Below are 22,363 nucleotides of genomic sequence, written 5' to 3'. Positions count from 1 at the left end.
CAGGCTGGTCTCGAACTCCTGCGGCCTCAAGTGATCCTCCCGCCTCAGCCTCCCAAAGTCCTGGGATTACAGGCGTGAGCCACCAGCACGTGCCCGGCCTACAAAAAATTTTTTTTAATTAGCCAGGCATGGTGGCACGTGCCTGCAGTCCCAGCTACTCAGGAGACCAAGGTAGGAAGATTGCTACAGCCTGGGAGCTCAAGGCTGCAGTGAGCTGTGATCAGGCCATTGCACTACAGCCTGAATGACAGAGTGAGATCATCTCAAAAAAAAAAGAAAAAAAAAAGTCTGAGTCTCCCACCAAGGGTGGGAAACATCAGAAAGCTCAGAGGACCACACCTGCCCATTTACTTGTCCTGGGCTCCTGCTGAAGCCAGGGCTACCAGATGGGGGCAAAAGACCTCCCTTAAGCAAGTCCCAAACCACCATTACCTCCTACGAGTACAGGTAGGCGGGGTGTTCGTGCATCAGGTACGGCCACCAGAGGTTGGCACCCAGCACCTTCAGCTGGCCCTGGGTCCCGGCCCTGTTGTCCACGACTTTGTTTTCTGCATCCAAAAGACGCACTTCCAACTCGAACTGGTTGCTGCACTTGACGGAGATCTGGTAATTCACCAGCCCTGCAGGAGGCAAGAGAGACCAGGGCTTAGGGAGGGACACGACCCAGGTCACACAAATGGGAACGCCCCACAGCGACCAGTCCCAGGCAGCGATTTGCTTCTGTTGCTTTTTAAAAATGTTTTGAGACAGAGTCTTGCTCTGTCGCCCAGGCTGGAGTGCAGTGGCGCGATCTCAGCTCACTGCAACTCCGCCTCCCAGGTTCACGCCATTCTCCTGCCTCAGCCTCCGAAGTAGCTGGGACTACAGGCGCCCGCCAACACGCCCGGCTAATTTTTTTGTATTTTCAGTAGAGATGGGGTTTCACCGTGTTAGCCAGGATGGTCTCGATCTCCTGATCCTCGTGATCCGACTGCCTCGGCCTCCTAAAGTGCTGGGATTACAGGCATGAGTTACTGTGCCCGGCATTTTTTTTTTTTTTTTGAGACGGAGTCTTGCTCTGTCACCCCAGGCTGGAGTGTAGTGCCGCGATCTTGGCTCACTGCAACCTTGGTTCAGGTGATTCTCCTGCCTCAGCCTCCCAAGTACCTGCGATTATAGGTGTGTACCACAACGCCTAGCGAATTTTTCTATTTTTAGTAAAGACAGGGTTTTGCCATGTTGGCCAGGCTGGTCTCGAACTCCTAATCTCAGGTGATCCACCCGCCTCAGCCTCCCAAAGCGCTGGGATTACACGAGCCACCATGCCCGGTGCGTTTTTTTTAGCCAGGCACAGTGGTCACACTTGTAATCCCAACACTTGGGGAGGCTGAGGTGGGAGGATCGCTTGAGCCCAGGAGTTCAAGACCAGCCTGGGTAACATAGGGAAACCACATCTTCCGTAAAAATACCAAAAATTAGCCGGGCGTGGTGGTGTGTGCCTGCAGCCCCAGCTACTTGGGAGGCTGAAGTGGGAGGACTGCTTGAGCCAGCAGTTTGGGGCTGCAATGAGTTACAATCTTGAGGCAGGGTAGGTAGTCAAGGAAGTGACCGTGTCCTTCCGATGCACCAACCATGGTGCTGAGACATGTGATGTGTGAACAAGCATGTACAGCTACAGCCCATGTGCACCCAGAAGATGACCCAGAACATGCTTAGAATAACACCTCTTCCAGCTCCTTAGGAATTCATCATGGAAGACTCCCAGAAAGGGAGTTTCCCCAGTAATAATCAGCACTCTCATCCTTACGATCAGCCTGCCCTGAATTCTCTCTCAGGGTGAATGTATATTTTGCACTTCACTATGTTTTTTGAGATGGGGTCTCGCTCTGTCACCCAGGCTGGAGTGCAGTGTTGCAATCTCAACTCACTGCAACCTCCACCTCCAGGGTTCAAGCAATTCTCTCATCTGGTTTGAACTCCTGAGCTCAAGTGATCTACCCGCCTTGGCCTCCCAAAGTGCTGGGATTACAGGCATGAGCCACTGCGCTCGGGTTATTCTGCACTTAACTTCCAAAATACTTTTTCCTTTGCATTAAATTGCTCTATGCTGCATCACTTTTGATGTGTGATTCTTGTTTAAAATCTTTTTTTGGCCGGGCACGGTAGCTCACGCCTGTAATCCCAACACTTTGGGAGGCTGAGGCGGGTGGATCACGAGGTCAGGAGATTGAGACCATCCTGGCTAACACGGTGAAGCCCCATCTCTACTAAAAATACAAAAAAAAAAATTATCCGGGCACGGTGGTGGGCACTTGTAGTCCCAGCTACTCGGGAGGCTGGAGCAGGAGAATGGTGTGAACCCAGGAGGTGGAACTTGCGGTGAGCCGAGATCACGCCACTGCACTCCAGCCTGGGTGACAGAGCGAGACTCTGTCTCAAAAAAAAAAAAAAAAAAAAATTATTTTTTATTTATTTTAATTATTTACTCTTTTTAAGACAGGGTCTCACTATGTTGCCCAGGCTGGTCTCGAACTTTTGAGCTCAAGCAATCTGCCCACCTTGGCCTCCCAAAGTGCTTGGATGACAGGCATTAGCCACCACACCCAGCCTAAATTCTCTGAAACTTACAACTGCCGCCCCACAACAGCTGTCAATCATCTCGCCACTGCCCTTCAGCCTGGGCGACATTGCAAGGCCTCATCTCAGAAAAAGATGTATTTAAAAAAAAAAAAAACTTAAAAAAATTTTTTTTTCTTAAAGACAGGGTATCCTAGCCATGTGCGGTGGCTCACACCTGTAATCCTTGCACTTTGGGAGGCCGAGGCGGGTGGATCACCTGAGGTCAGGAGTTCAAGACCAACCAGGCCAACATGGCGAAATCCCCGTCTCTACTAAAAAAATACAAAACTTAGCTGGGCATTGTCGCAGATGCCTGTAATCCCAGCTACTCCGGAGGCTGAGGCAGGAGAATCACTTGAACCCGAAGGTTGTAGTAAGCGTAGATCGCACCACTGCCCTCCAGCCTGGGCTAGAGTGACTCCAGCTCAAAAAAAAAAAAAAGGGTCTCCCCCTGTTGCCCAGACAAGAGTGCAGTGGCACGGTCACAGCTCACTGCACCGTTGACCTCCCTAGCTCAAGTGATTCTCCTGCCTCAGCAGCTGGGACTACCCGCACGCATCACCATACCTGGTTAATTTTTTTATTTTTTTGTGGTGATGGTCTCGCTATGTTGCCCAGGCTGGTCTTGAACTCCTGGCCTGAAGTGATCCTCCTACCAGGTCCTCCTTACAAAGAGCTGAGATGACAAGCGTGAGCCACCGCACCCGGCCAAGTTTTTGTTTTTTTTAGCCAGGCGTGGTGGCCCCAGCTAACTTGCAAGGCTGGGGCAGGAATATCGCTTGGGCTCAAAAATTAGGATTGGGCCACTCCGCTCCAACCTGGGTGGCAGGGCCAAACCCAGGCTCAAAAAATTTTTTTAAATTAAAAATAGACATTAAAAAGAACACTGCCGGGATCAGCCTTCGCCTTGGGAGGGGGTTCCGCAGGAGCGCTTCCTCCTCCTCCCTCCTCCGCCCCGGCCCTCCCGGGTCCCCCCGGTCCCCCAATCCCCCAAACCCCGTGCCCACAAGCCCGTTGACTTTTAACCTCCTCCGAGCCCCCAGCTCCGGGGCGCCCAGGGAAAGGAGCCTGCGGGGGGCCGGGGCTCCCCGACTCCCACCGCCGGGCTTCTGGGCGCCTCCAGGCCCTGCCCCGAGTCCGCACCTCCCGCAGCGGCCGCTGGTACCACTGCTTCTCGAAGCCCCCGCGTAGTTGTCGGAGAAGTCGGCGAGGAAGCTCCACAGGTCGTTCAGCTTCTTGCGCTCCACGAGGGGCTCTCCCTACAGCGCCAGCGCACAGACACACAACAGCGGCCCGAGCACCGCCCCGGCCGCTGCCGCCCCCCAAGACCATGCTTCCCGATCCCCGGCTTGGCAGCCGTCTGCGGAGCTACTAGGAGCGTGAGAGGATCTCGGGGGCAGGTGCGTGACACGCCGGCCGTGCGACGCGCCTGAGGTCGTCCGCGCCATCTTTGTGGAGGGCGAGTGCCAGGCCTGGAGGGGCGGGGCGAGGCCGGGCGCTGCCCAGTGTGGCCTGTGGCTGAAACCCCAGGGCTAGGCCTTTGGGTAAGCGGGACCCTCACCCTCAGCCCCAGCCAAGAAGAGCGAGGTCTGTTCCCCACCCCAGCACAGGCTGGACGATCCAGGGCCGCAGGCCAGGACAGAACCCCTGAGATTGGTGGGATCCCCGTTTCTTCATGGGGCACCTCCCCTGCTTTCCCCAGCAGGAATCCGAGCAGGCCCCAGTGGAGCCTCTTCCCTGCCTGTTGGATGGAGCCTCTTGCAGGGATGCATGTCCTTGGGATGCAGCCCTAGCCTTGGCCCTGGGCCTGTGAGGCCCCGACCCTAACCAAGGGGCCAGGAGCTCCCTCTTGGCATTGAAGGCACATGAAGATGCAGGGAGAGAAGACAAGTACAGTGGCTCACGCCTGTAATCCCAGCACTTTGGGAGGCTGAGGTGGGCAGATCACTTGAGGCCAGGAGTTGGAGACCAGCCCGGCCAACATGGCGAAACCCCCTGTCTACTAAAAATACAAAAAGAAAAAAATAGCTGGGAGTGGTAACAGGTATCTGTAATCCCAGCTACTAGGGAGGCTGAAGCTGGAGAATCGCTTGAACCTGGGAGGCAAAGGTTGCAATGTGGCCGGGCGCGGTGGCTCACTCCTGTAATCCCAGAACTTTGGGAGGCAGAGGCGGGTGGATCACGAGGTCAGGAGATCAAGACCATCCTGGCTAACATGGTGAAACCCCGTCTCTACTAAAAATACAAAAAAAAAAAAAAAAAAAAAATTAGCCAGGCTTGTTGGCGAGCGCCTGTAGTCCTAGCTACTCGGGAGGCTGAGGCAGGAGAATGGCGTGAACCCGGGAGGCAGAGCTTGCAGTGAGCTGAGATCGCGCCACTGCACTCCAGCCTGGGCAACAGAGCAAGACTCCGTCTCAAAAAAAAAAAAAAAAAGTTGCAATGAGCCGCGATTGCGCCACTGCACTATAGCCTGGGCGACAGAGTGAGACTGTCTAAAAAAAAAAAAAAAAGCCTCGCGCGGTGGCTGTCGGCTATAATCCCAACACTTTGGGAGGCCGAGGCGGGCAGATCATGAGGTCAGGAGATCGAGATCATCCTGGCTAACATGCTGAAACCCTGTCTCTACTAAAAAACACAAAAAATTAGCCAGCCAGGCTTGTTGGAGAGCGCCTGTAGTCCCAGCTACTCGGGAGGCTGAGGCAGCAGAATGGGGTGAACCAGGAAGGCGGAGCTTGCAGTGAGCCGAGATCCGCCACTGCACTCCAGCCTGGGTGACAGAGCAAGACTCTGTCTCAAAAAAAAAAAAGAAAAAAGAAAGAAAGCTCATTGTTTTCTGCGTTCTGTTATTTCACCAGGAGAAGCACATCCCCACTTGTCTCTTACAGCTTTATTTCAGGGATGCCTCCTCTGAGTAGTTCTCAAAATGTCTGAGTGTTGACACACTCAGTTTTTTTTTAATTTTTATTTAATTTATTTAAATTTTTATTATTTAATAAATAAAAATTTTATTTATTTATTTATTTTGAGACAGAGGTTCGCTCTTGTTGTCTACACTGGAGTGCAATGGCGCAATCTCAGCTCACTGCAACCTCCAGCTCTCGGGTTCAACCAATTCTCCTGCCTCAGCCTCCCTAGTAGCTGGGATTATAGGCATCTGCCACCATGCCCAGCTAATTTTTTTTTGTATTTAGTAGATATGGGTTTCTCCATGTATGTCAGGCTGGTCTCGAACTCCTGACCTCAGGTGATCCACCTGCCTTGGCCTCCCAAAGTGCTGGGAGCCACTGCGCCAGGCCAGAGAGCCCCACTGTTTTATATGTTTTGTTGAGCCCCTAATAGTCACAGGATTTTCTGTGGATTGAGAAGTTCTCCCTCTGTATTGCAAGCCTCTGAAATCACAGAGATTTCAGAAAATCACCAGTGGCTTCGTGCTCTTAAAGCCTGGCAGAGGCTCTTGGGCAGGGTCCTGTGTGTGTTCCCAACAGCTGCTTCCTGCACAACGCTGCTGGGCCTGCACTCAGAGCAGCCCCTCCCTCAGCCTCCTCTGTCCTCAAGTCCCCTCTCAGGCTCCTGAATCAGTGATCAGGCAGGGTCTGAGGGATCCAGGATGGGAGGGAGTGAATTTGCATGAACAGCCCCTTCTTTTCCCTGGGAGCAGGAGGGAAATTAAACAAGCCTGGGACAGCCCAGCCCCATTGTGAGGGTCAGGGGCTGTGTTCACCACGGCCTGGATTCCTCTCCTCCTCATGTCCCTCTCTCTCTGCACAGGTAGGGACAGGCCTCAGAGACCCAGGGCAGCCCCAGATCTGTTTTCATCTCTTCTGGGTCTGGCCCTGAGAATCTTTACCCTGGTCCTTCACCCAGCACCAGTGACTGTGTGTCTGCGGGTTCCCTCTCCAGCCTGTGCTGACTCAGCTGCCCTCCCTCTCTGCAACCCCGGGAGTATCTGCCAGACTCCCCTGCACCCTGAGCAGCGGCTTCAGTGTTGGTGGCTGTGGGATACATGGGAGATGGCAGAAGCCAGGGAGCCCTCCCCAGCATCTCCTGAGCTACCACTCACATTCAAATAAGCCCCAGGGCTCCAGCGTCCCCAGCCGCTTCTTTGGAACCAAATATGCCCCTGAAAATGCAGGGATTCTTCACGTCTCTGGGCCCAGCTAGAGTACAAGGCTATTACTGTATGCCTGGACCAGTGATGCTTCTCACAGCGACCCAGGCAGGTGGGGAAGTGGGACAACACCTGCTGGCCCACCAGATGCTGGCCCGTCTCTTACTTTGTTGATGTTAAAATGTATCTACACCACTGATACCGCTTTGCAAATTCAGAATTTTTTCCCAGTTTATTTTTGTTTACTAAGTATGAAGACTCAAATGACCAAAACACTTTTCAAACCAACACAACTATACACAGACATAATCTTAGAGGAATTTCTGCTGCTAAATTACCCGTGCATCTGGAATTCACATCCAGAGGGCAGCCTACAGTAAGGAATTGTGTCCAGTCTGCAAATGAGCATACCTGTCATCCTCCCCCCGGGAAGCTCCCTCTTGCCCCAGAGACTCCACGGCGGCCCAAAGGAGACCCCCTGCTCTCCCTCCAGGGACTGCAGCGGGGATGGCACCAGGCCTTCTCCAGAACATTCTGGGAAGTGCGTCACTCAAGATTAGAATTCAGTTGTGGGGAAACTGTCACTGTGGGGGTTAAAATGACAGCTTCTTATCATGTTTTAGTTCACATAGTCAAAAAGATTCCAGGGGTTCAAGGTCACTCCTCGATTCTGATGCCTGCCCCAGTGGAGTTTTACAGAAGACAATAAGATTCCCACTCCTAGAAATCCTGAAGAACAGACTTCCATCTCTTGTCAAAGCAGGATGATGCCTTTTTTTTTTTTGAGGCGGAGTCTCCCTCTCTCGCCCAGGTTGGAGTGCAGGGAGGGGCCTGATCTTGGCTCACTGCAACCTCTGCCTCCTGGGTTCAAGTGATTCTCCTATCTCAGCCTCCCTGAGTAGCTGGGACCACAGGCGTGTGCCACCATGCCCGGTTAATTTTTTTTTGTATTTTAAGTAGAGACGAGGGTTCACCATGTTGGCCAGGCTGGTCTCGAACCCTTGACCTCAGGTGATCCTCCCACCTTGGGCTCCCAAAATGCTGAGATTACAGGCGTGAGCCACTGCACCTGGCTGCATTTTTTAAAAATTCAATTTATTATTAAAATATGACATATAAAGGAGAAAAACACACTTTTTACATTCATGGTAAAATAAATTATACATTAAAATGAATTACGGTGGAAAACATCGGTAACTCAGTAACCTTGCTGCTGACCTCTTATTCAGTTAAATGAGAGATAGTCTTAAAACAGCTGGTGGTGGTTCACATTAAAATCAGGGGGAAGGTGCTATTGTATGCAGATTATTTTTCCCCAATGTCGTAGATTTCTTCTGTAATTGCTTAACTCATGGTTGAAATGATAGTAAATGTACTTTTTGTTATTTCCATTTCAAATCAGAAATAGATTTTTTTTTTTTTTGAGACAGAGTCTCACTCTGTCATCCAGGCTGGAGTGCAGTGGTGCGATCACAGCTCACTGCAAGCTCCACCTCCTGGGTTCATGCCATTCTTCTGCCTCAGCCTCCCAAGTAGCTGGGACTACAGGTGCCCGCCACCACGCCTGGCTAATTTTTTGTATTTTTAGTCATTGTTGAAGTTCAAGTGAACAAGATGTATGACAAGTGACTACTCATCTGTCAGAGTGGCAGGGCCACTGAGGATGTGACAGTCATTCATCCACTCTGAAATAACTATTCAGGACCCCTAACATAGAAAGGAATATCTGGCCTTTACATGCTTTGATAAACAGGATCTATTCCTGTTAAAGCAGAGGCTTCGTTCATCTCCAAAGCTCACAGAGGAACCTCAGACCTGGGCCACTGTGGTTTCAGGGCCTGGAGGTGACACCTCCCAATCACAGAGACATTGCAGGCTCAGAGGGAGGAGCCCCTTTGAAAGAGGTGAGCAGAGTCTGAGGCATTTGTTCGAATGTTGATGAGGTCCCCAGACAACTCGCGGGCTCCCAGGGAACCCTAACTGGGGAAGAAAAGATGAGGATAAGCAGAGCCCACCATGGGTGAGAAGAGAGGAAAGTCAGTGTCTCCACCACCCAGGTCCTCAGTGTCCTTCCTCTGTGTGCCCAGCCCTGTCCTGTGTGTGGAGGGTGAGGAGAGGGAGAGAAGGAAGGGCTGGAAGTTTTATAAGAACTGGGGCCCCTCCAATGAGTAGACGAAATAGTTTAATGAGATTGGTTTTGGATTTTCCAGCTTCCCAAGAAGCTGGAATCAGATTCCCAATATAAGCTCTTGGTTGCTGTGGTGAAAATTTGTGTGTATTCATCCCCTGAGAAGGTTCCCTAACCCTTACTGTGTCTTCTGTGTGAAGAGTGCAGCTCTAAGCACTCAGGGTACTGTTTCCCAGTGAATCTTAATGAAATGTTCGGAGAATTTTTATTTCCTCCATTTAGCCTAACCAGAAACGTCAGCTCTAGAGGTAGAAGAGGTCACTCAGAGTCACCCGAGCAATCACTGCTGCATGAGCTGCTGACTCGAGGTCTAAGTGATGGAAAAGTTCACCTTTCTGCCTAGTTGCCTCTGAAAATATATCCTAAAATTAAATAAACACATTGTTTATAGCTAATCTTTCTAGGTGGCTTCATAAATCAATAAACAGACGCATATTTTCCATGTGCAGGTGGTGTGGAAAGTTCTGGGGGTCAGACCAACTCAGGAGGCTGCCCCTGAGGAAATGGGAAAGGTCCCCTGTCCATTAATGAAGTGGCCTTGGCCAGACTTCCAACCATGGTGAGGGAGGAAGGGGGGCATCCATAGCTCCTTCTCCTCCACTCTCAGGAAACCCTAAGCCAGGAAATAATTCTAAAGAGATCTAGGGAGGAGGAACTGAGAGGACAATTTGACTCAGACAGGAAGACCCTAGGACTCTCCATGGGGGATGTTCATAACTGAGAAGAATCATTGCTGGCCAGGGGACTGGAAAACACACCATCTTACATCCCTGCATTCCCGCTCCAAATGTCTGAAATCCCAGGAACCCACAGCCTGTCCTCTCACCAGAGCTCTCAGGGGCACTCCTGCTCTGTAGGAGATAGAAACTGTCCCTTCATTATCCCATTACGTCATTTTTGCTGCACACAGAGTCTTCCACAGTGGGTTCTAGTCATTTCTCCCTGTTTCCCTTCATCTCCTTTCTCCCTTTTCTGAAAGTCTGATTCCATCTAGCACCTCTTCTCTTTCCTGTGAGGCCAGTGCTCCCCGGGTCCAACCTCAGTGGTGCAGTTCAAAGGTTGTCCCCTTCCTCTTCCCCTTCCCCTTTTGACAGAGTCTCGCATCCAGGCTGGAGTGCAGTGACACGATCACAGCTCACTGTAGCCTTGATCTACTGGACTCAAGAACCCTCCAACCTCAGCTTCACAAGTAGTTGTGACCACAGGTACATGGCACCCACCTGTTTATTTTTATTTGTGCAAATGGGGTCTCATTTTGTCCCCCAGGCTGGTTTAAACTCCTGGCCTCCTGCCACCTTCCCACTGTGGCCTCCCCGCTCTACATTTTCTTCTGAGCACTGGTCTCACAGCCTCCTACAAGTTTGGTGTGCTTTGTTTCCATTTTCATTTATCTCAAAGAATTTTTGAACATCATTTGTAATTTCTGCTTTGATTGTTTAGGAGTGTGTTTAAATTTTTATATATTCCTGAATTCAGATTTCCTTTGTTATTGAGTTCTATCTTCATTCTATTGCAGAGAAGATACTTTGATTTTAGTGCTTTTAAATCAATGAGATTTGTTTCATGGTCTAATACAAGGTATATTCCAGAGAACATTCCATGTGTGCTTGGGAAGAATCTGTATTCTGTGAGTCTGTTGTAGATGTTGTCAGGTCTAGCTGATTTATAGTTTTTCAAGTCCTCTACTTCTTTATTGATCTTCTATCTCATTGTTCTAGCCAGTATTCACAGTATAGTACTGCAACTATTATTGCAAAGCTGTCTGTTTCTCTCTTCAATTCCATCAGTCACTACTTCCTATACTTGGGGGTTCTGTGGTTAGATGCACATGTACTAATTGTTAAATCTTCTTGATGAAGTAACTTATTTATCAATATATAATGTCCTTCTTTGTCTCTTGTAATAACTTTCATTGACTGACCCATCTTTCTTTTCCTTCCTGCCTTGCCTCCTTCCTTCTTTCCTTCCTCCCTCCCTCCATCCCTCCCTCATTTAAACTGTTGGCTGGACACAGTGGCTTACACCTATAATTCCAGAATTTGGGAGGCCAAGGCAGGTGAAGTGTGTGAACCCCGAAGTTTGAGACCAGCCTGGGCAACATGAGGAAACCCAGTCTCTACGACACAACACAACAAAACAAAACGTAAAATTAGCTGGTCACCTATAGGCGCAGCTATGCGGCTACTCAGGAAGCTAAGGCCAGTGCATCTATTGAGCCCTGGAGGTCAAGGCTGCAGTGAGCCATGATCACACCAATGCACTCCAGCCTGGGTGACAGAAGGAGACCCTGTGTCAAAAAAAAAAGGAAAAAAGAAAAGAAAAGTACATAAATAAACAGATAAACTGTTGGTTGGGAACCGTGTATGCACCAGGCACTAAGCTGGGGATGAGATGGGATGAAGAGTCTGGAGACTTGGGAAAAGGCTGCATCTCTGGGAGCACAGCTTTTCCTTAGTCAAAGAGGGTTCTGGAAGAGGTAGGTAAAATCCCTTGAAGTCAGGTCCTCCAGAGCTCCAGGACCCAAGGTGGAGCTCAGGGTGTGGCAAGGCAGCCAAGGGGCAGCATCAGGCCTGGTTGGGGGCTGGGGCTGGGAGCGGGTGGGATGTAGGGAGAGGGCTGTTCCACCCTCACCTGTGAGCTGCATGAACACCCAGTGCAGCCCTGAAATATGCTCCCCCTCTCCCTGGCCACATCTGTCTTGTTTTTCTCCTGTCCCACATCCCAGGCGGCAGCCTTGGCTTCTTCTTGCCTTAGTTTTTTCCCTTGTCACCCTGAGTTCTGGTTTAGATCAATGTTAGGATTAACCTTAGCCTGGGGATTCCCACGGTCAGCCAGCTGCAGGCAGGGCCACCAGAGCTGGGAAGGTGAATCCCCAACCCCCATCCCTTGGCCTGGCCCCCACCCTACTCTCACCTCAGACCTCGCTGTCCCTCCAGGCTTCCCTGGCCAACTCCTTCTCCTAGGAATCTACTGGTTTCCTGAATGGCTGGTCCTCAGGTCCCTGACCCAGCTTCTCCTTGACCAGAGCAAAGGCTGGGCCCAGGGAGGGAAAGGCACTTGCCCAGGATCACACAGTGTGTCACCCACAGGTCTGGGCACGAACCCAGGAGACAACAGCAATGGCTGGGGGTAGGTGAGGGTCCCCATGGGCCTGGTACTCCCTAGGCATTCTCGTTTAATCCCCAAAACCAACCTCTGGGGAGAGACTGTTGTTATCACCCCCTGTACAGAGGAGGAAACTGAGGCCCATTGAAGGGAGTCAAACCACCCAAGGTCAAGGGCTGCTGAGGGCTGAGCTTGGGCGGGACCCCTTTTCTGTCTGACCCTGGGGTTGGGGCTCCCACAGCAGAGACTCCACTTGGAAGAACATGCTCTGGGCTCCTGCAGACCTTTGCCAGCTGCCTTCCCTCCTCCTAGCCGTTCAGGGGAGAGGTGGCCATCGGGCTCTGTAGCCCTGACTCAGCCTGATTCTGCTCTGAGGCCTTTTTTCTGCATCCCTGAAATGGGGTCAGAGCTGGGGAATGGTAAAGGGAGGTCACCCCACCTGAACATATCTGGTGCCTGGCAGAGGGCAGTGCTCCATACGGGCGCCCTCCATACAAGTGTGTTCCATACAGGTGTGCTCTGTACAGGTGTGCTCCAATGTGAGCGTGGGCAGGCCCCTTCCTTTCCTGATCTTGGTTTCCCCATTTGTCAGTGAGAGACTCTGGGCTGAAAGTCAGGACACCCCTGAGCTGGCTCTGCCTCATTCTTTGGGATTTAACTGCTCTAGGCCTCAGTTATCCTACCTGTTAAATGGGACCATGATCCTGGCCGTGGGCCCCACAGAATCCATGAGTGGCTCAGCCGGACAAGACGTGTCCCATATTTTATAAATGGTACAGGGACAATAAGGCCACTCAATAGCGTCTCAACACAGGCACAGCTGCCTTTAGGAGGTGCAGATCTGGCCAGATCTGAGGCGTTCAGGGCCTTTATTCTCAGACTTGCTCCCTCTGGGCCCTGTTCCTGCCCCTCTGCAGGGCTCTGGGGCTTAGGACATGTCAGCCTGCTGGCCCAGCCCAGTGTGCGTGTTCACAGCCCTGGTCTACCGTCCACCCCAGAGAATTCCTGTGCAGCCCGCAGGGCCCTGCCCTGGACCTGCCTCCCTGCATCCTCTGCTCATTCAGTCTTCTTTACCAGGTAGTCATTGCCTGTGTCCCATTCAGGGCCCAGACCCCCTCTCTCCCTTGTCCCCTGCCCCTATTAAGGCCTGGCCCAGTGCAGGGCCCAGCCATATGGCAGAATGGAAGGAATTTCTGGGTGGTGAGCAGGGTGGCAGGGCAGGTAGCATGGCAGACAGTTTCTAGGGTCTCTGAGATGATCCTTCAAGGTGCTTTTGTGGGGGCCCATGTGCACCTGCCATATCCCTGTTGAGAGAAGGGGCACTAAGGTCACTCCTGTGCCTTTGCTCTCACCCATCTTCCAGCATGCCCTTCCTCCCTCTGCCCTCCAGCCCTGGTTCAAGCTCCCAGGCCTGTTTGAGGTTGACACTGCCCCCAGGCCACCTTTGCTGACATGGAATCCCCAGTATCCTCTGCCCCTCATCGTCTTCACAGAGGGTCTCATCTGCAGCCTGAGCTCTGGACTGGGCAGGGATAAGTACTCCCAGGGGACCCCAGTGCCACAGCCCCCTTCTCCCACGGTGCATGAGCAGGCACACTTCAGGTCTCACCTGGGGCTGGGCTAGGCTGATCCTGCCTTGCCTGGGACATCAGGAGATGAGGGTCTATATAGGTCAGGCCCCAGGAGGCTTCAGGGGGCTTGTGGAAGGATGGGTGTGTGTGTGTATGGACAGATATATGGACAGATTGATGGAAAAATGGATAAGTAACTGTCCAGTCTGAAGTCCTGTCCATGAAGGAGGGACCCTGGAAGGCCTCTTGGGGGCAGCTGTGCTTCCAGGTTCCTTGTCACTACCCAAGACCTTAGGGTCCCAGGGCAGCAATTGAAAGGGTCCCCATTTCCCTTTCCCTCCCTGTAACTGGCCAAGCCCCCCTGAAATGTCCAAGGTTTGGAGGCAGCAGGTGGGGTGTGACCTGCAGGGACCCACTTCCAGCTTTGGCCAATCCTACCCACCCTGGGTCCCTCTGAGCTCTGAGTGTCTGGCTGTGCCCTACAGTTGGCCATAGCTCTGCACCTAGCATTTTGAACAGTCCCTGGGGATCCCTGAGGAGGGGGTAGGGCCTGCATGAACAGAAGCTTCTGGAGCAGAAGATGCCACTTCTGACCCTTGACTGACTGTGATCTTGAGACCCTGTGTAGCTCAGGTCTGGGCATGGGGCTTGGGCATCTCGGTGCTGGATACAGGCCCATTTTCCAGCTGGGCTGGTGGAGGCTTCATTAATGGAACGCTCCCCTACCCCTATTTCCCCACCCCCACTAGCCTCCCCTCTAAAATCGATTTGGCAATTTTTCTTTCTTTTTTTTTTTTTTTTTTTGAGATGGAGTCTCACTCTGTTGCCCAGGCTGGAGTGCAGTGGTGCGATCTTGGCTCACTGCAAGCTCCGCCTCCCGGGTTCACACCATTCTCCTGCCTCAGCCTCCCAAGTAGCTGGGACTATGGGCACCCGCCACCATGACCAGCTAATTTTTTATATTTTTAGTAGAGACAGGGTTTCACCGTGTTAGCCAGGATGGTCTCGATCTCCTGACCTCGTGATCCACCTGCCTCGGCCTCCCAAAGTGCTGGAATTACAGGTGTGAGCCACTGCACCTGGCCGGCAATTTCTAATAAACATACGCTTATGCATATCAAGCAAACTCTACTCCTAGGTTTTTATCCAAATGGAATGAAAACTTATGTTTAAACAAAAATTTGTTTGCAAATATTTATACTGGTTTTATTCACCATTGGCAAGAAGCAGAAACATCTGGTTTGAACCAACACACACACACACACACACACACACACACACACACACGTGGAAGCAGCCCAATTGTCATTCAACTGGTGAATGGCTGAACACATTGTGATAACCTTCATAAATGGAATCAAGCTCAGCAATAATAGGGAACAAACTATTGATCAATAAGGTAACCCGGATGAACTGCAACATTGTTACACTGAACTCAGGAAGCCAGACTCAGAAGGTTACATACTTAGACTCCTAGTCAGCATTAAAAAGGAACAAACTAGGTTGCAATCGAGCCACCTGGAGGAACACCCAGAAAACTATGCTGAGTGGGAGAAAGCCAGTCCCCAGAGGTCACATGCTGTATGATTCCATGTGCAGAACATTCTTGAAATAACAAAATTATACAAGTGGAGACCAAATTAGCAGTTGCCAGGGGCTAAGGAGGGGTTTGGGACAGTGGGAAGTGAGTGTTCCTGTGAAAGGCCAACATGAGGGATGTTTGGGAGGGAAGTGTTCCCTTCTTGCTGTATCAATGTCAGTCTCCTGGCTGTGATCTGTTACTGTAGCTGCAAGGTGCTACCCTTGAGGGAACTGGCCGGAGTACCTAGGATCCCTCTGTATTATTCCTCACAACTGCATGAAAAGCTACAATTATCTCAAAATAAAAAGTTTAATTTAAAAAATGGTCACATCCTTTATGTTTGCATTTCTATGATATTCTGTAAAAAGCAAAAGTATAGGGTCAGAAAGAGATCAGTGGTTGCCATGGTTGGGGTCCAAAAAGGGTTTGACTATAAAAGGAACATAAGGGCTGAGAGCAGTGGCTCACACCTGTAATCCCAGCACTTTGGGAGGCTGAGGCAGGTGGGTCACTTGGGGCTAGGAATTTGAGACCAGCCTGGCCAACATGGCGAAACCCTATCTCTACTAAAAATACAAAAATTACCCGGGTGTGGTGACACACACTTGTAATTCCAGGTACTCGAGAGGCTGAGGCAAGAGAATCGCTTGAACGCAGGAAGCAGAGGTTGCATTGAGCCAAGATTCACCTCCGCACACCGGCCTGGGTGACAGGGTGAGGCTGTGTCTCTAAAACAGGGGTGCTTAGAGAAATTTGGGGGGGTGGAGACATTCTATATTTCAATTGTGATAATTACATAAGTCAGTGCTTTTTTAAAAATTATACTAGGTTTTATTAGCTACACCAAAAAGAGTAAACTTTACTGTAAATTAAAATAGAAATGTTTCAAATGTTTAAATATTTTAAAATGTTTATTATGTCATTACAGTTGTCAAAAACATATTTATCTTAAGTGTTTAATGTTCCCTACCATGGATGTAACATAGTTTATTTTACCTCCCCCTACTGTTTGACATTTAGGCTGTTTCCACTCTTCCCTCCATGAACACATTTACTTTGTGGTTTTTTTTTTTGAGACAGTCTCACTCCATTGCCTAGGCTGGAGTGCAGTGGCACAATCTTGGCTCACTGCAACCTCCGCCTCCCAGGTTCAAGCGATTCTCCTACCTCAGCCTCCCACACATTAAGAATTTTTCGCTGAAGTATTATCTCCTGAAAACAAATTTCTAGAAGTGGAATGACTTGATTAAAAGGAATGTACATTTTTATGATTGTTCATATATGTTTCTGAAATCCAGTCTCTCTCAGGCAGCCCCCGAGAATGCCCGCTACTCCCCATCAGCCTCTGGTGCCCCCAATTCAGCTTCACCCTCCCATTTCACAGCAATCTGGGCCCCTGGGTGGCTTAAACCTGTGCCTCCTCCCGGCTCCTCACCTCCCCCGGACCTGGCTAACCCCACTCTCCGCCCCGGGCCTCCCTCCTCTAATCTGGTCTACACCAGCCTCTCATCAGAAACACACAAATCTGATGATCAGTCTCCTACCCAAATCCCTCCAAAGACTCCTCCTGGATCTGAGGATAAAGGCGGGCCACAAGGACCCTGTTGTCTGTCAGCCTCTCCCTCCGTGTCCCCCGGGAGCTCCCCGCCACAGCCCTTGGTGTCCTCTCCACTGGCACTGCTGCCTTTGAGGGTCGCCCATCACCAGCCAGTGCTGCTTGATCTGTGAGACCAGTATTGGCATCCCCCCACTGCAGAGGGGGGACCCCCTCCCCCTTTATTGCTCCAAAAATGGGCCATGATCTGTCCTCCTGACTGCACAGTCCCCTTCCGTTTGGCCCATCCTCCCTGTGTCCCCCAGCCTGGCCTTCAGTAAACCTTTATGAGCAAGTCGATGAGTGGATGGCCTTGTGGGAGACCAAGCCAAGCCCTTGCTGCCTTCTGGGGACGCTTTGCAGACCACCACTTCCCTTGGGCATTTGGTTTAAAATACAGGATGTGCTGACATGATCACAGTGTTCTCTTAAACTGTTCATCAAAAAAGCCGAGGGCTGTCCTTGCTCCTCCCTCTCCTGTTCCCCCTTCTCCTGAATCTGTCCTCATATCAGTCAAACTGCCTGGGTCACCACAACACCCTCCCTGGGGTGTCTCTAGTACTGGATTCGCACCCCTGTCCACCCATCCAACTCTGGTCTTGTCAATTCCCTGCAAACAGCCTCCAGGACTCCCCAGATGAGTCTGTCCTCCAGGGATGAGTTCTCTGGGTCTGGGCCTGGCACCTGTCTAGTCTGCTCTCAGACCGCCTTGGCCCCAGGACTCACTTGCTCCAGCCCTGTGGGCCGCCTGGAGCTTCTTGAGGCTCTATGCCTGGGAGTCTCCTGCCAGGTGTCCCCTGCACCTGTCACTAATCCTCTGTGGAGACCCCTTGGGCTTTCCCTGTCCCAGTCTCTGTCCTGCAAGCATCACACTGCATATGGCTGTCACCTCACATGACCCCTCCTTTTGTGGACTTGAGTTGGGTTAAGTCTGGTTCCTCCAGGACCTCAGCCCTGGCACAAAGCCTAACCCTGATGGGGACTCCTTGCCTAGAAGTCCCTGCAGGACACTGAGACCCCGGTCCCAGCCTGGCACCCACTAGTTTTAACCCTCCCCTGACAGAGGGACTGCTGGACTGCTGGTGTTGCACAGGGTCAGCTTTCCTCATGGAAGCCCTCACCACGGCCACTGCAGGAGTGGGCATCAGGCTGCAAGGCCCTCACCAATCAGGAACCCTCACTTTGCAGAAGGGGAAACTGAGGCTGCAGAGGTGCACATGTTAGCTCCATCAGCTCAGGGGACAGGAAGAGGGAAGAGCTGGAGTTGGACTAACTAAAGCCCTATGACTTTCTCAATCACTAGAGCTGCTAAGCTGACACTATCTTTATTACCTGGTTCCTTTCAGAGTTGATATTTGGAATAAAGTAGATGGCCTTCCCTTTATTTCTGTGAAATTACATCTTGATCTAGTTGTCCCAGTCCATTGCATTTGGTGCAATTGTCCAAGGTACTCATGAACTCTGCCAGCTCTGTGATATGAGCTGAGTGACTTGGGCGGGTCGCCTCACCTCTCTGGCCTCTATCCCTATTTGTACAATGGGGATCACAGCAGGACCTGACTATGAGGCCACTGAGATGGAGGTTCTGTCCCTGAAATGATTTTCACCTGGGGTAAAAAGTTCACCAGTGATGAACAGGCCATTGTGACCCAGAAGGTTGTAAATGAACCCAGATGCTCAGTGCTTTGTCTGGGGACCTCCCACCACACACAGAGGGCAAGGACTGGGGTCACACGGGGAGAGGGGCTGCATCATGTCCCCACAACAGGCCCTTCCCAGGGCCTTTCCCTCAGAGGCACCAGCACCGTGTGGGCTTGGGTTTCCTAGGAGTCAGTCCTAGGAGGTGACCCTGGCTGAGGTCTAGTGGCCCACAGACCCCAGGGAGGGCCCCCACAACATCAGTTGGAGCCCACCACCTGGTGCTCGGGGAGGTGGCCCCTGCCCAGTGGGGGAAAGGGCGTGGAGGCGGCACACACACAGTGGGAGGAGGAAGGGGAGAGCAAGGGAGAAAGGAGGAGCCTGGGTGCCCTGTGAGGACAGCGGCCGCCATCCTCTTTGGACATCCTGCCCCTGCCTCCATTCCCGCCCCTGCCTCCATTCCCACCCCTGCCTCCATTCCCACCCCTGCCTCCATTCCTGCCCTATCCAGAGGGCTGGGGGCAGGCCAGTGAGATGCTGGCCTTGGTGCCAAATTTAACAGGGGCCAGAAATCTCAGGAATCAAGGTAAATAATATTTTAATATGATATTTAAAAATAAAAATTAGGCCGGGCACGGGTTAATTATGGGCTCATGCCTGTAATCCCAGCACTTTGGGAGGCCAGGGCCGGTGGATTAGTTGAGGTCAGGAGTTCAAGATCGGCCTGGCCAACATGGTGAAGTGCCATCTTTACAAATAAAAAAATTAGCTGGGCATTGTGGTGGGCACCTGTAATCCCAGCTACATGGGAGGCTGAGGTAGGAGAATCGCTTAAATCTGGGAGGCAGAGGTTACAGTGAGCTGAGTTCATGCCACTGCACTCCAGCCTGGGTGACAGAGTGAGATCCCACCTCAAAAACAAAAAGAAAATTTAATTCAAACAAGTTCATGTTGGACAAAATAATAACTCTTTAGTGAAAGCTAGTGTCTGCTCAGGCCCCTCTAGGGGTTGATGTTCCTCCTCACCCCTCTGGCTTGTCTCCTCCACAGGCCTCCACATTCCATAAAATCTCTCGCCCCTTACCTGCCCCACAGGCTTTTGGGACTGGACCGACCACTTCCCTCCCAGGCTTCCAGTTCCAGCTGGGAGGAGCCAGGTGGGGCCTGTTTATGGGGGAACCTTGCCTCATTGTGCTTCTCCCAGTACCTGTACCCCAGCTGTGCTATGTGATGGCCCCTTCCCATAGAGCCCCAGGTCCCTTCAAGACCCCTTGGCAGAGCCTATGTCTTCCCGTCGGCTTTAGTTGGGGCACAGCTCTTTTTGGTGTGTGAGACACTGGCCTCCACTCTAGGTCTTCCATCTCAGAGTCGAACCCAAGCTCTTCTCAAGGGCTGGTCTGACCAGGCATGAGTCTCCAACTCCTTTGAAATATTTTGGGTGGGGAGGAGGGGATTTCTTGGCTCCCCTACTCTGGGGCAGTGGCAGGGAAGAGCAGAGGGTCTCCTGGTGTGCCTGGGCCCCACAGCAGTGAGCTGCCGGATCTCCCAGGGGTGGCTGCTGCCTCTCAGGCCACTGTGCCCTGCTATGGCAGATGCGCCGAGATGCCAGATACCAAAGGCTGGCGCTCGCTGGGTCCTCTGCGCCTGCCCTCTCAGCCCCTGACATGGCTGTCACCCACAGCCTCCTGCTGGCTTCTCAGGCCCCTGGCCAGGCAGCTTCATGGGGTGATGCAGAACTTACAAGTTCTCTTGTCAAACCCACCAAGTTGCTCTGCAAAATCCTTCCTGAGCCCTGCAGGCCAACCAGCATGGGAGGGGGTGTGGCCGGTCCACCCTCAGTGCCCTTTCCTGTCGTGCAGGGGCCCACGATGTCATCAGCAAGGGTCTGATCCGCTCACTGATGTGGAAGCTGCGGAGGGAGGAGCAGCTCCAGGAGCTCATCCTGGACCCGCTGGCCCCTACCTGCAGGAGGATGCAGGAGAGGGTCTGGCACCTCCTCCCCATGAGGAAGGCAAGAACAAGAGAAGCACTGGTGACGATCCTGACACCCAGTGGTCACTGGGTGCGTCCTGTGTGCCAGACATTGTTTCCAAACCTCACATTTAGACAACCCTCCAGGGAGGCGATGTCTGCCTTCACAGGCGAGGAAATGGAGGCACAGTGTCTTGTGTCTCACTCCAGGTCACATAGGATCACAGTCTACATCCTGGCCTCAAAACTGGGGGAGCACAAAGACTCAGAGCTTGTGGTGGTTGGGGAAGTGTTTCCACACTGGGACCCTCATTGTGAGGATGGGCTGGTCACTGACCCCAGAGTCTCTGCCTTGGCCGTGGCCATGTCCCCTTGCTGGCGGGGCGGGGGGGGGGCCTCTTGCCTTCCCTAAGTCCAGGCTTTTCTTTCTCTGAGAGTCTCATTAGAGGCCCGGGTGAGTTATTTCTCCTAGTGTGGCCCCTGAACCAGACCCTGGGTGGTCTGTGGAAATGCATGTTACCAGGCCCCGTCCCAGCCCCATCATTCTTAGGTTTGCACAGAGGTCCCTTTCCGTGGGACCAGGAGAGTGGCTTTCCAGGAGAGAGCTTTCTCTCTGAAACTGCGGCCTCCCCAGCCTCCCTGCCTCCTCCTGTGTTGACTGTGACCACCATCCTTGCCATCACTTTCTGTGTCATCCCCAAGGGGAGCTCCTGAGGACAAGACTTTGCTTTGTTTGCTGCTCCAGACCCAAAGGTCACAGCAGGGGAGCTTTGGCCCCAAGTTGAGAATTACCTGGCCCAAAAGAGTGCTGAGAGGGGGAAACCCAGCTCTTGCCTCAGCGTCTCACTGCGTGAATGAATCAGGGAATCCCTGCAGCAGCAGGACAGGGTGGCACCTCCCTTTGAGACTCTGCAGGCACGAGGGTCAAAAGAGGGCTAGGGTGAGAGGGGGTGAGAAGAGGCCCCCACAAGCTGTTAGAAATTCCCTGTGTTGGTGGCCTGCCGAGAAGTACGTGGCCCTGGACGCACAAGCCATCAGCCTGCTCCTGAAGCTGCTACACTCACCCATGGGCAGGGTGTGCCTGAAGGCCACCAAGGCCCTCACCATGCTGCCAGAGGCCCCTGAGGGCTGCAAGGTCCTGCAGGCACACTTGCACACCTTCCGTGTCCTGGAGGAGGACTCTGACAGCAAGGCTTATGAGGGCAAGGCCTTATAGAAGGTGACTCAGATCGCCATCGATGTCATTGAGTGGAAACCCTGAGCCCCTCATTGGGTCAGACCTGATCAGCCACCTCTGCACCTGAATAAATGCGCTCAGTCTCTTTATTTCAAGTTGGAATGGCACTTTCTGCTCGTGGAGCACAGTCACGTCTCTTCTCACTCTCTTGCCAAAGGAGAAATGCCAGGCCCAGAAGCACCGGGTCCTGGATGATACAGGCCAAACCAAGTGCTGGGGGTGGGTGGGAGGCGGCCTTGGACTTTTGCTCTCTGCAGGGGCCAAGAGTTTTCCTCAGAATGTAGAGAGGATTGAGACCTCCATGGGCAAAGCTGAGGGTCCTGCAGTATGCACTGGCCTGCCCTTTGGGTCAGCACCCTGGTCAGCTCCACAGAAGGGCTTCACCCTGGATGAAGAGATAATCCCTTTTTAGTGAAAGCAGGTTCCCAGCTTTGTGCGCTATGATATCATCCCACTAAGCAGCCTCTGTGCCAGCATCTCCTGGGCTCCTGCCTCTGCAGTCCAGGCTGAGGAGAAATTAGAGATGCGGGAACTCATCAGCCAGGGACAGAGGTGCCTCTGTTACAAGGGGAGGGCCAGGAACACAGCCTATGTTGGGACCTAGAAGTCCTGAGCACCATACCTTTGCCTCCATTCCCCAAGGCCCATTTACCACACTATTATCAGCCTCTGGGATTTAAGAAGCTGCTGCCAGGAGAGGTATGGGAGCCAGACTGGAAGAGGCAACTGGTGATTCAACTGTAGCCCAGAGGCACAAACTGCCACCCCAGA

The 22,363-nt window shown here is 52.2% G+C and overlaps 1 protein-coding gene across 17 annotated transcripts in view; it reads right to left on the bottom strand.

The window, feature by feature from the left end:
* The window catches only part of LOC129022991 (aspartate-rich protein 1-like), a 70,060-nt gene that overhangs the window by 21,571 nt on the left and 26,126 nt on the right, over positions 1–22,363 (bottom strand). For 15 of the 17 annotated variants that reach the window (XM_063662899.1, XM_063662898.1, XM_063662902.1 and 12 more), the window contains exon 15: positions 433–620. In XM_063662899.1, the coding sequence (XP_063518969.1) occupies positions 436–620 (185 nt within the window). In that variant the 3' untranslated portion in view covers positions 433–435. Of the gene's footprint in view, positions 1–432; positions 621–21,664; positions 21,978–22,363 lie in introns of those variants that run through there. The other 2 variants (XM_063662909.1, XM_063662908.1) reach the window with 1 other exon arrangement.

The sequence above is a fragment of the Pongo pygmaeus genome, chromosome 23, assembly GCF_028885625.2.
Source record: "Pongo pygmaeus isolate AG05252 chromosome 23, NHGRI_mPonPyg2-v2.0_pri, whole genome shotgun sequence".
Classification (NCBI taxonomy): Eukaryota; Metazoa; Chordata; class Mammalia; order Primates; family Hominidae; genus Pongo; species Pongo pygmaeus.
This window is presented reverse-complemented; position numbering and strand designations above follow the sequence as displayed.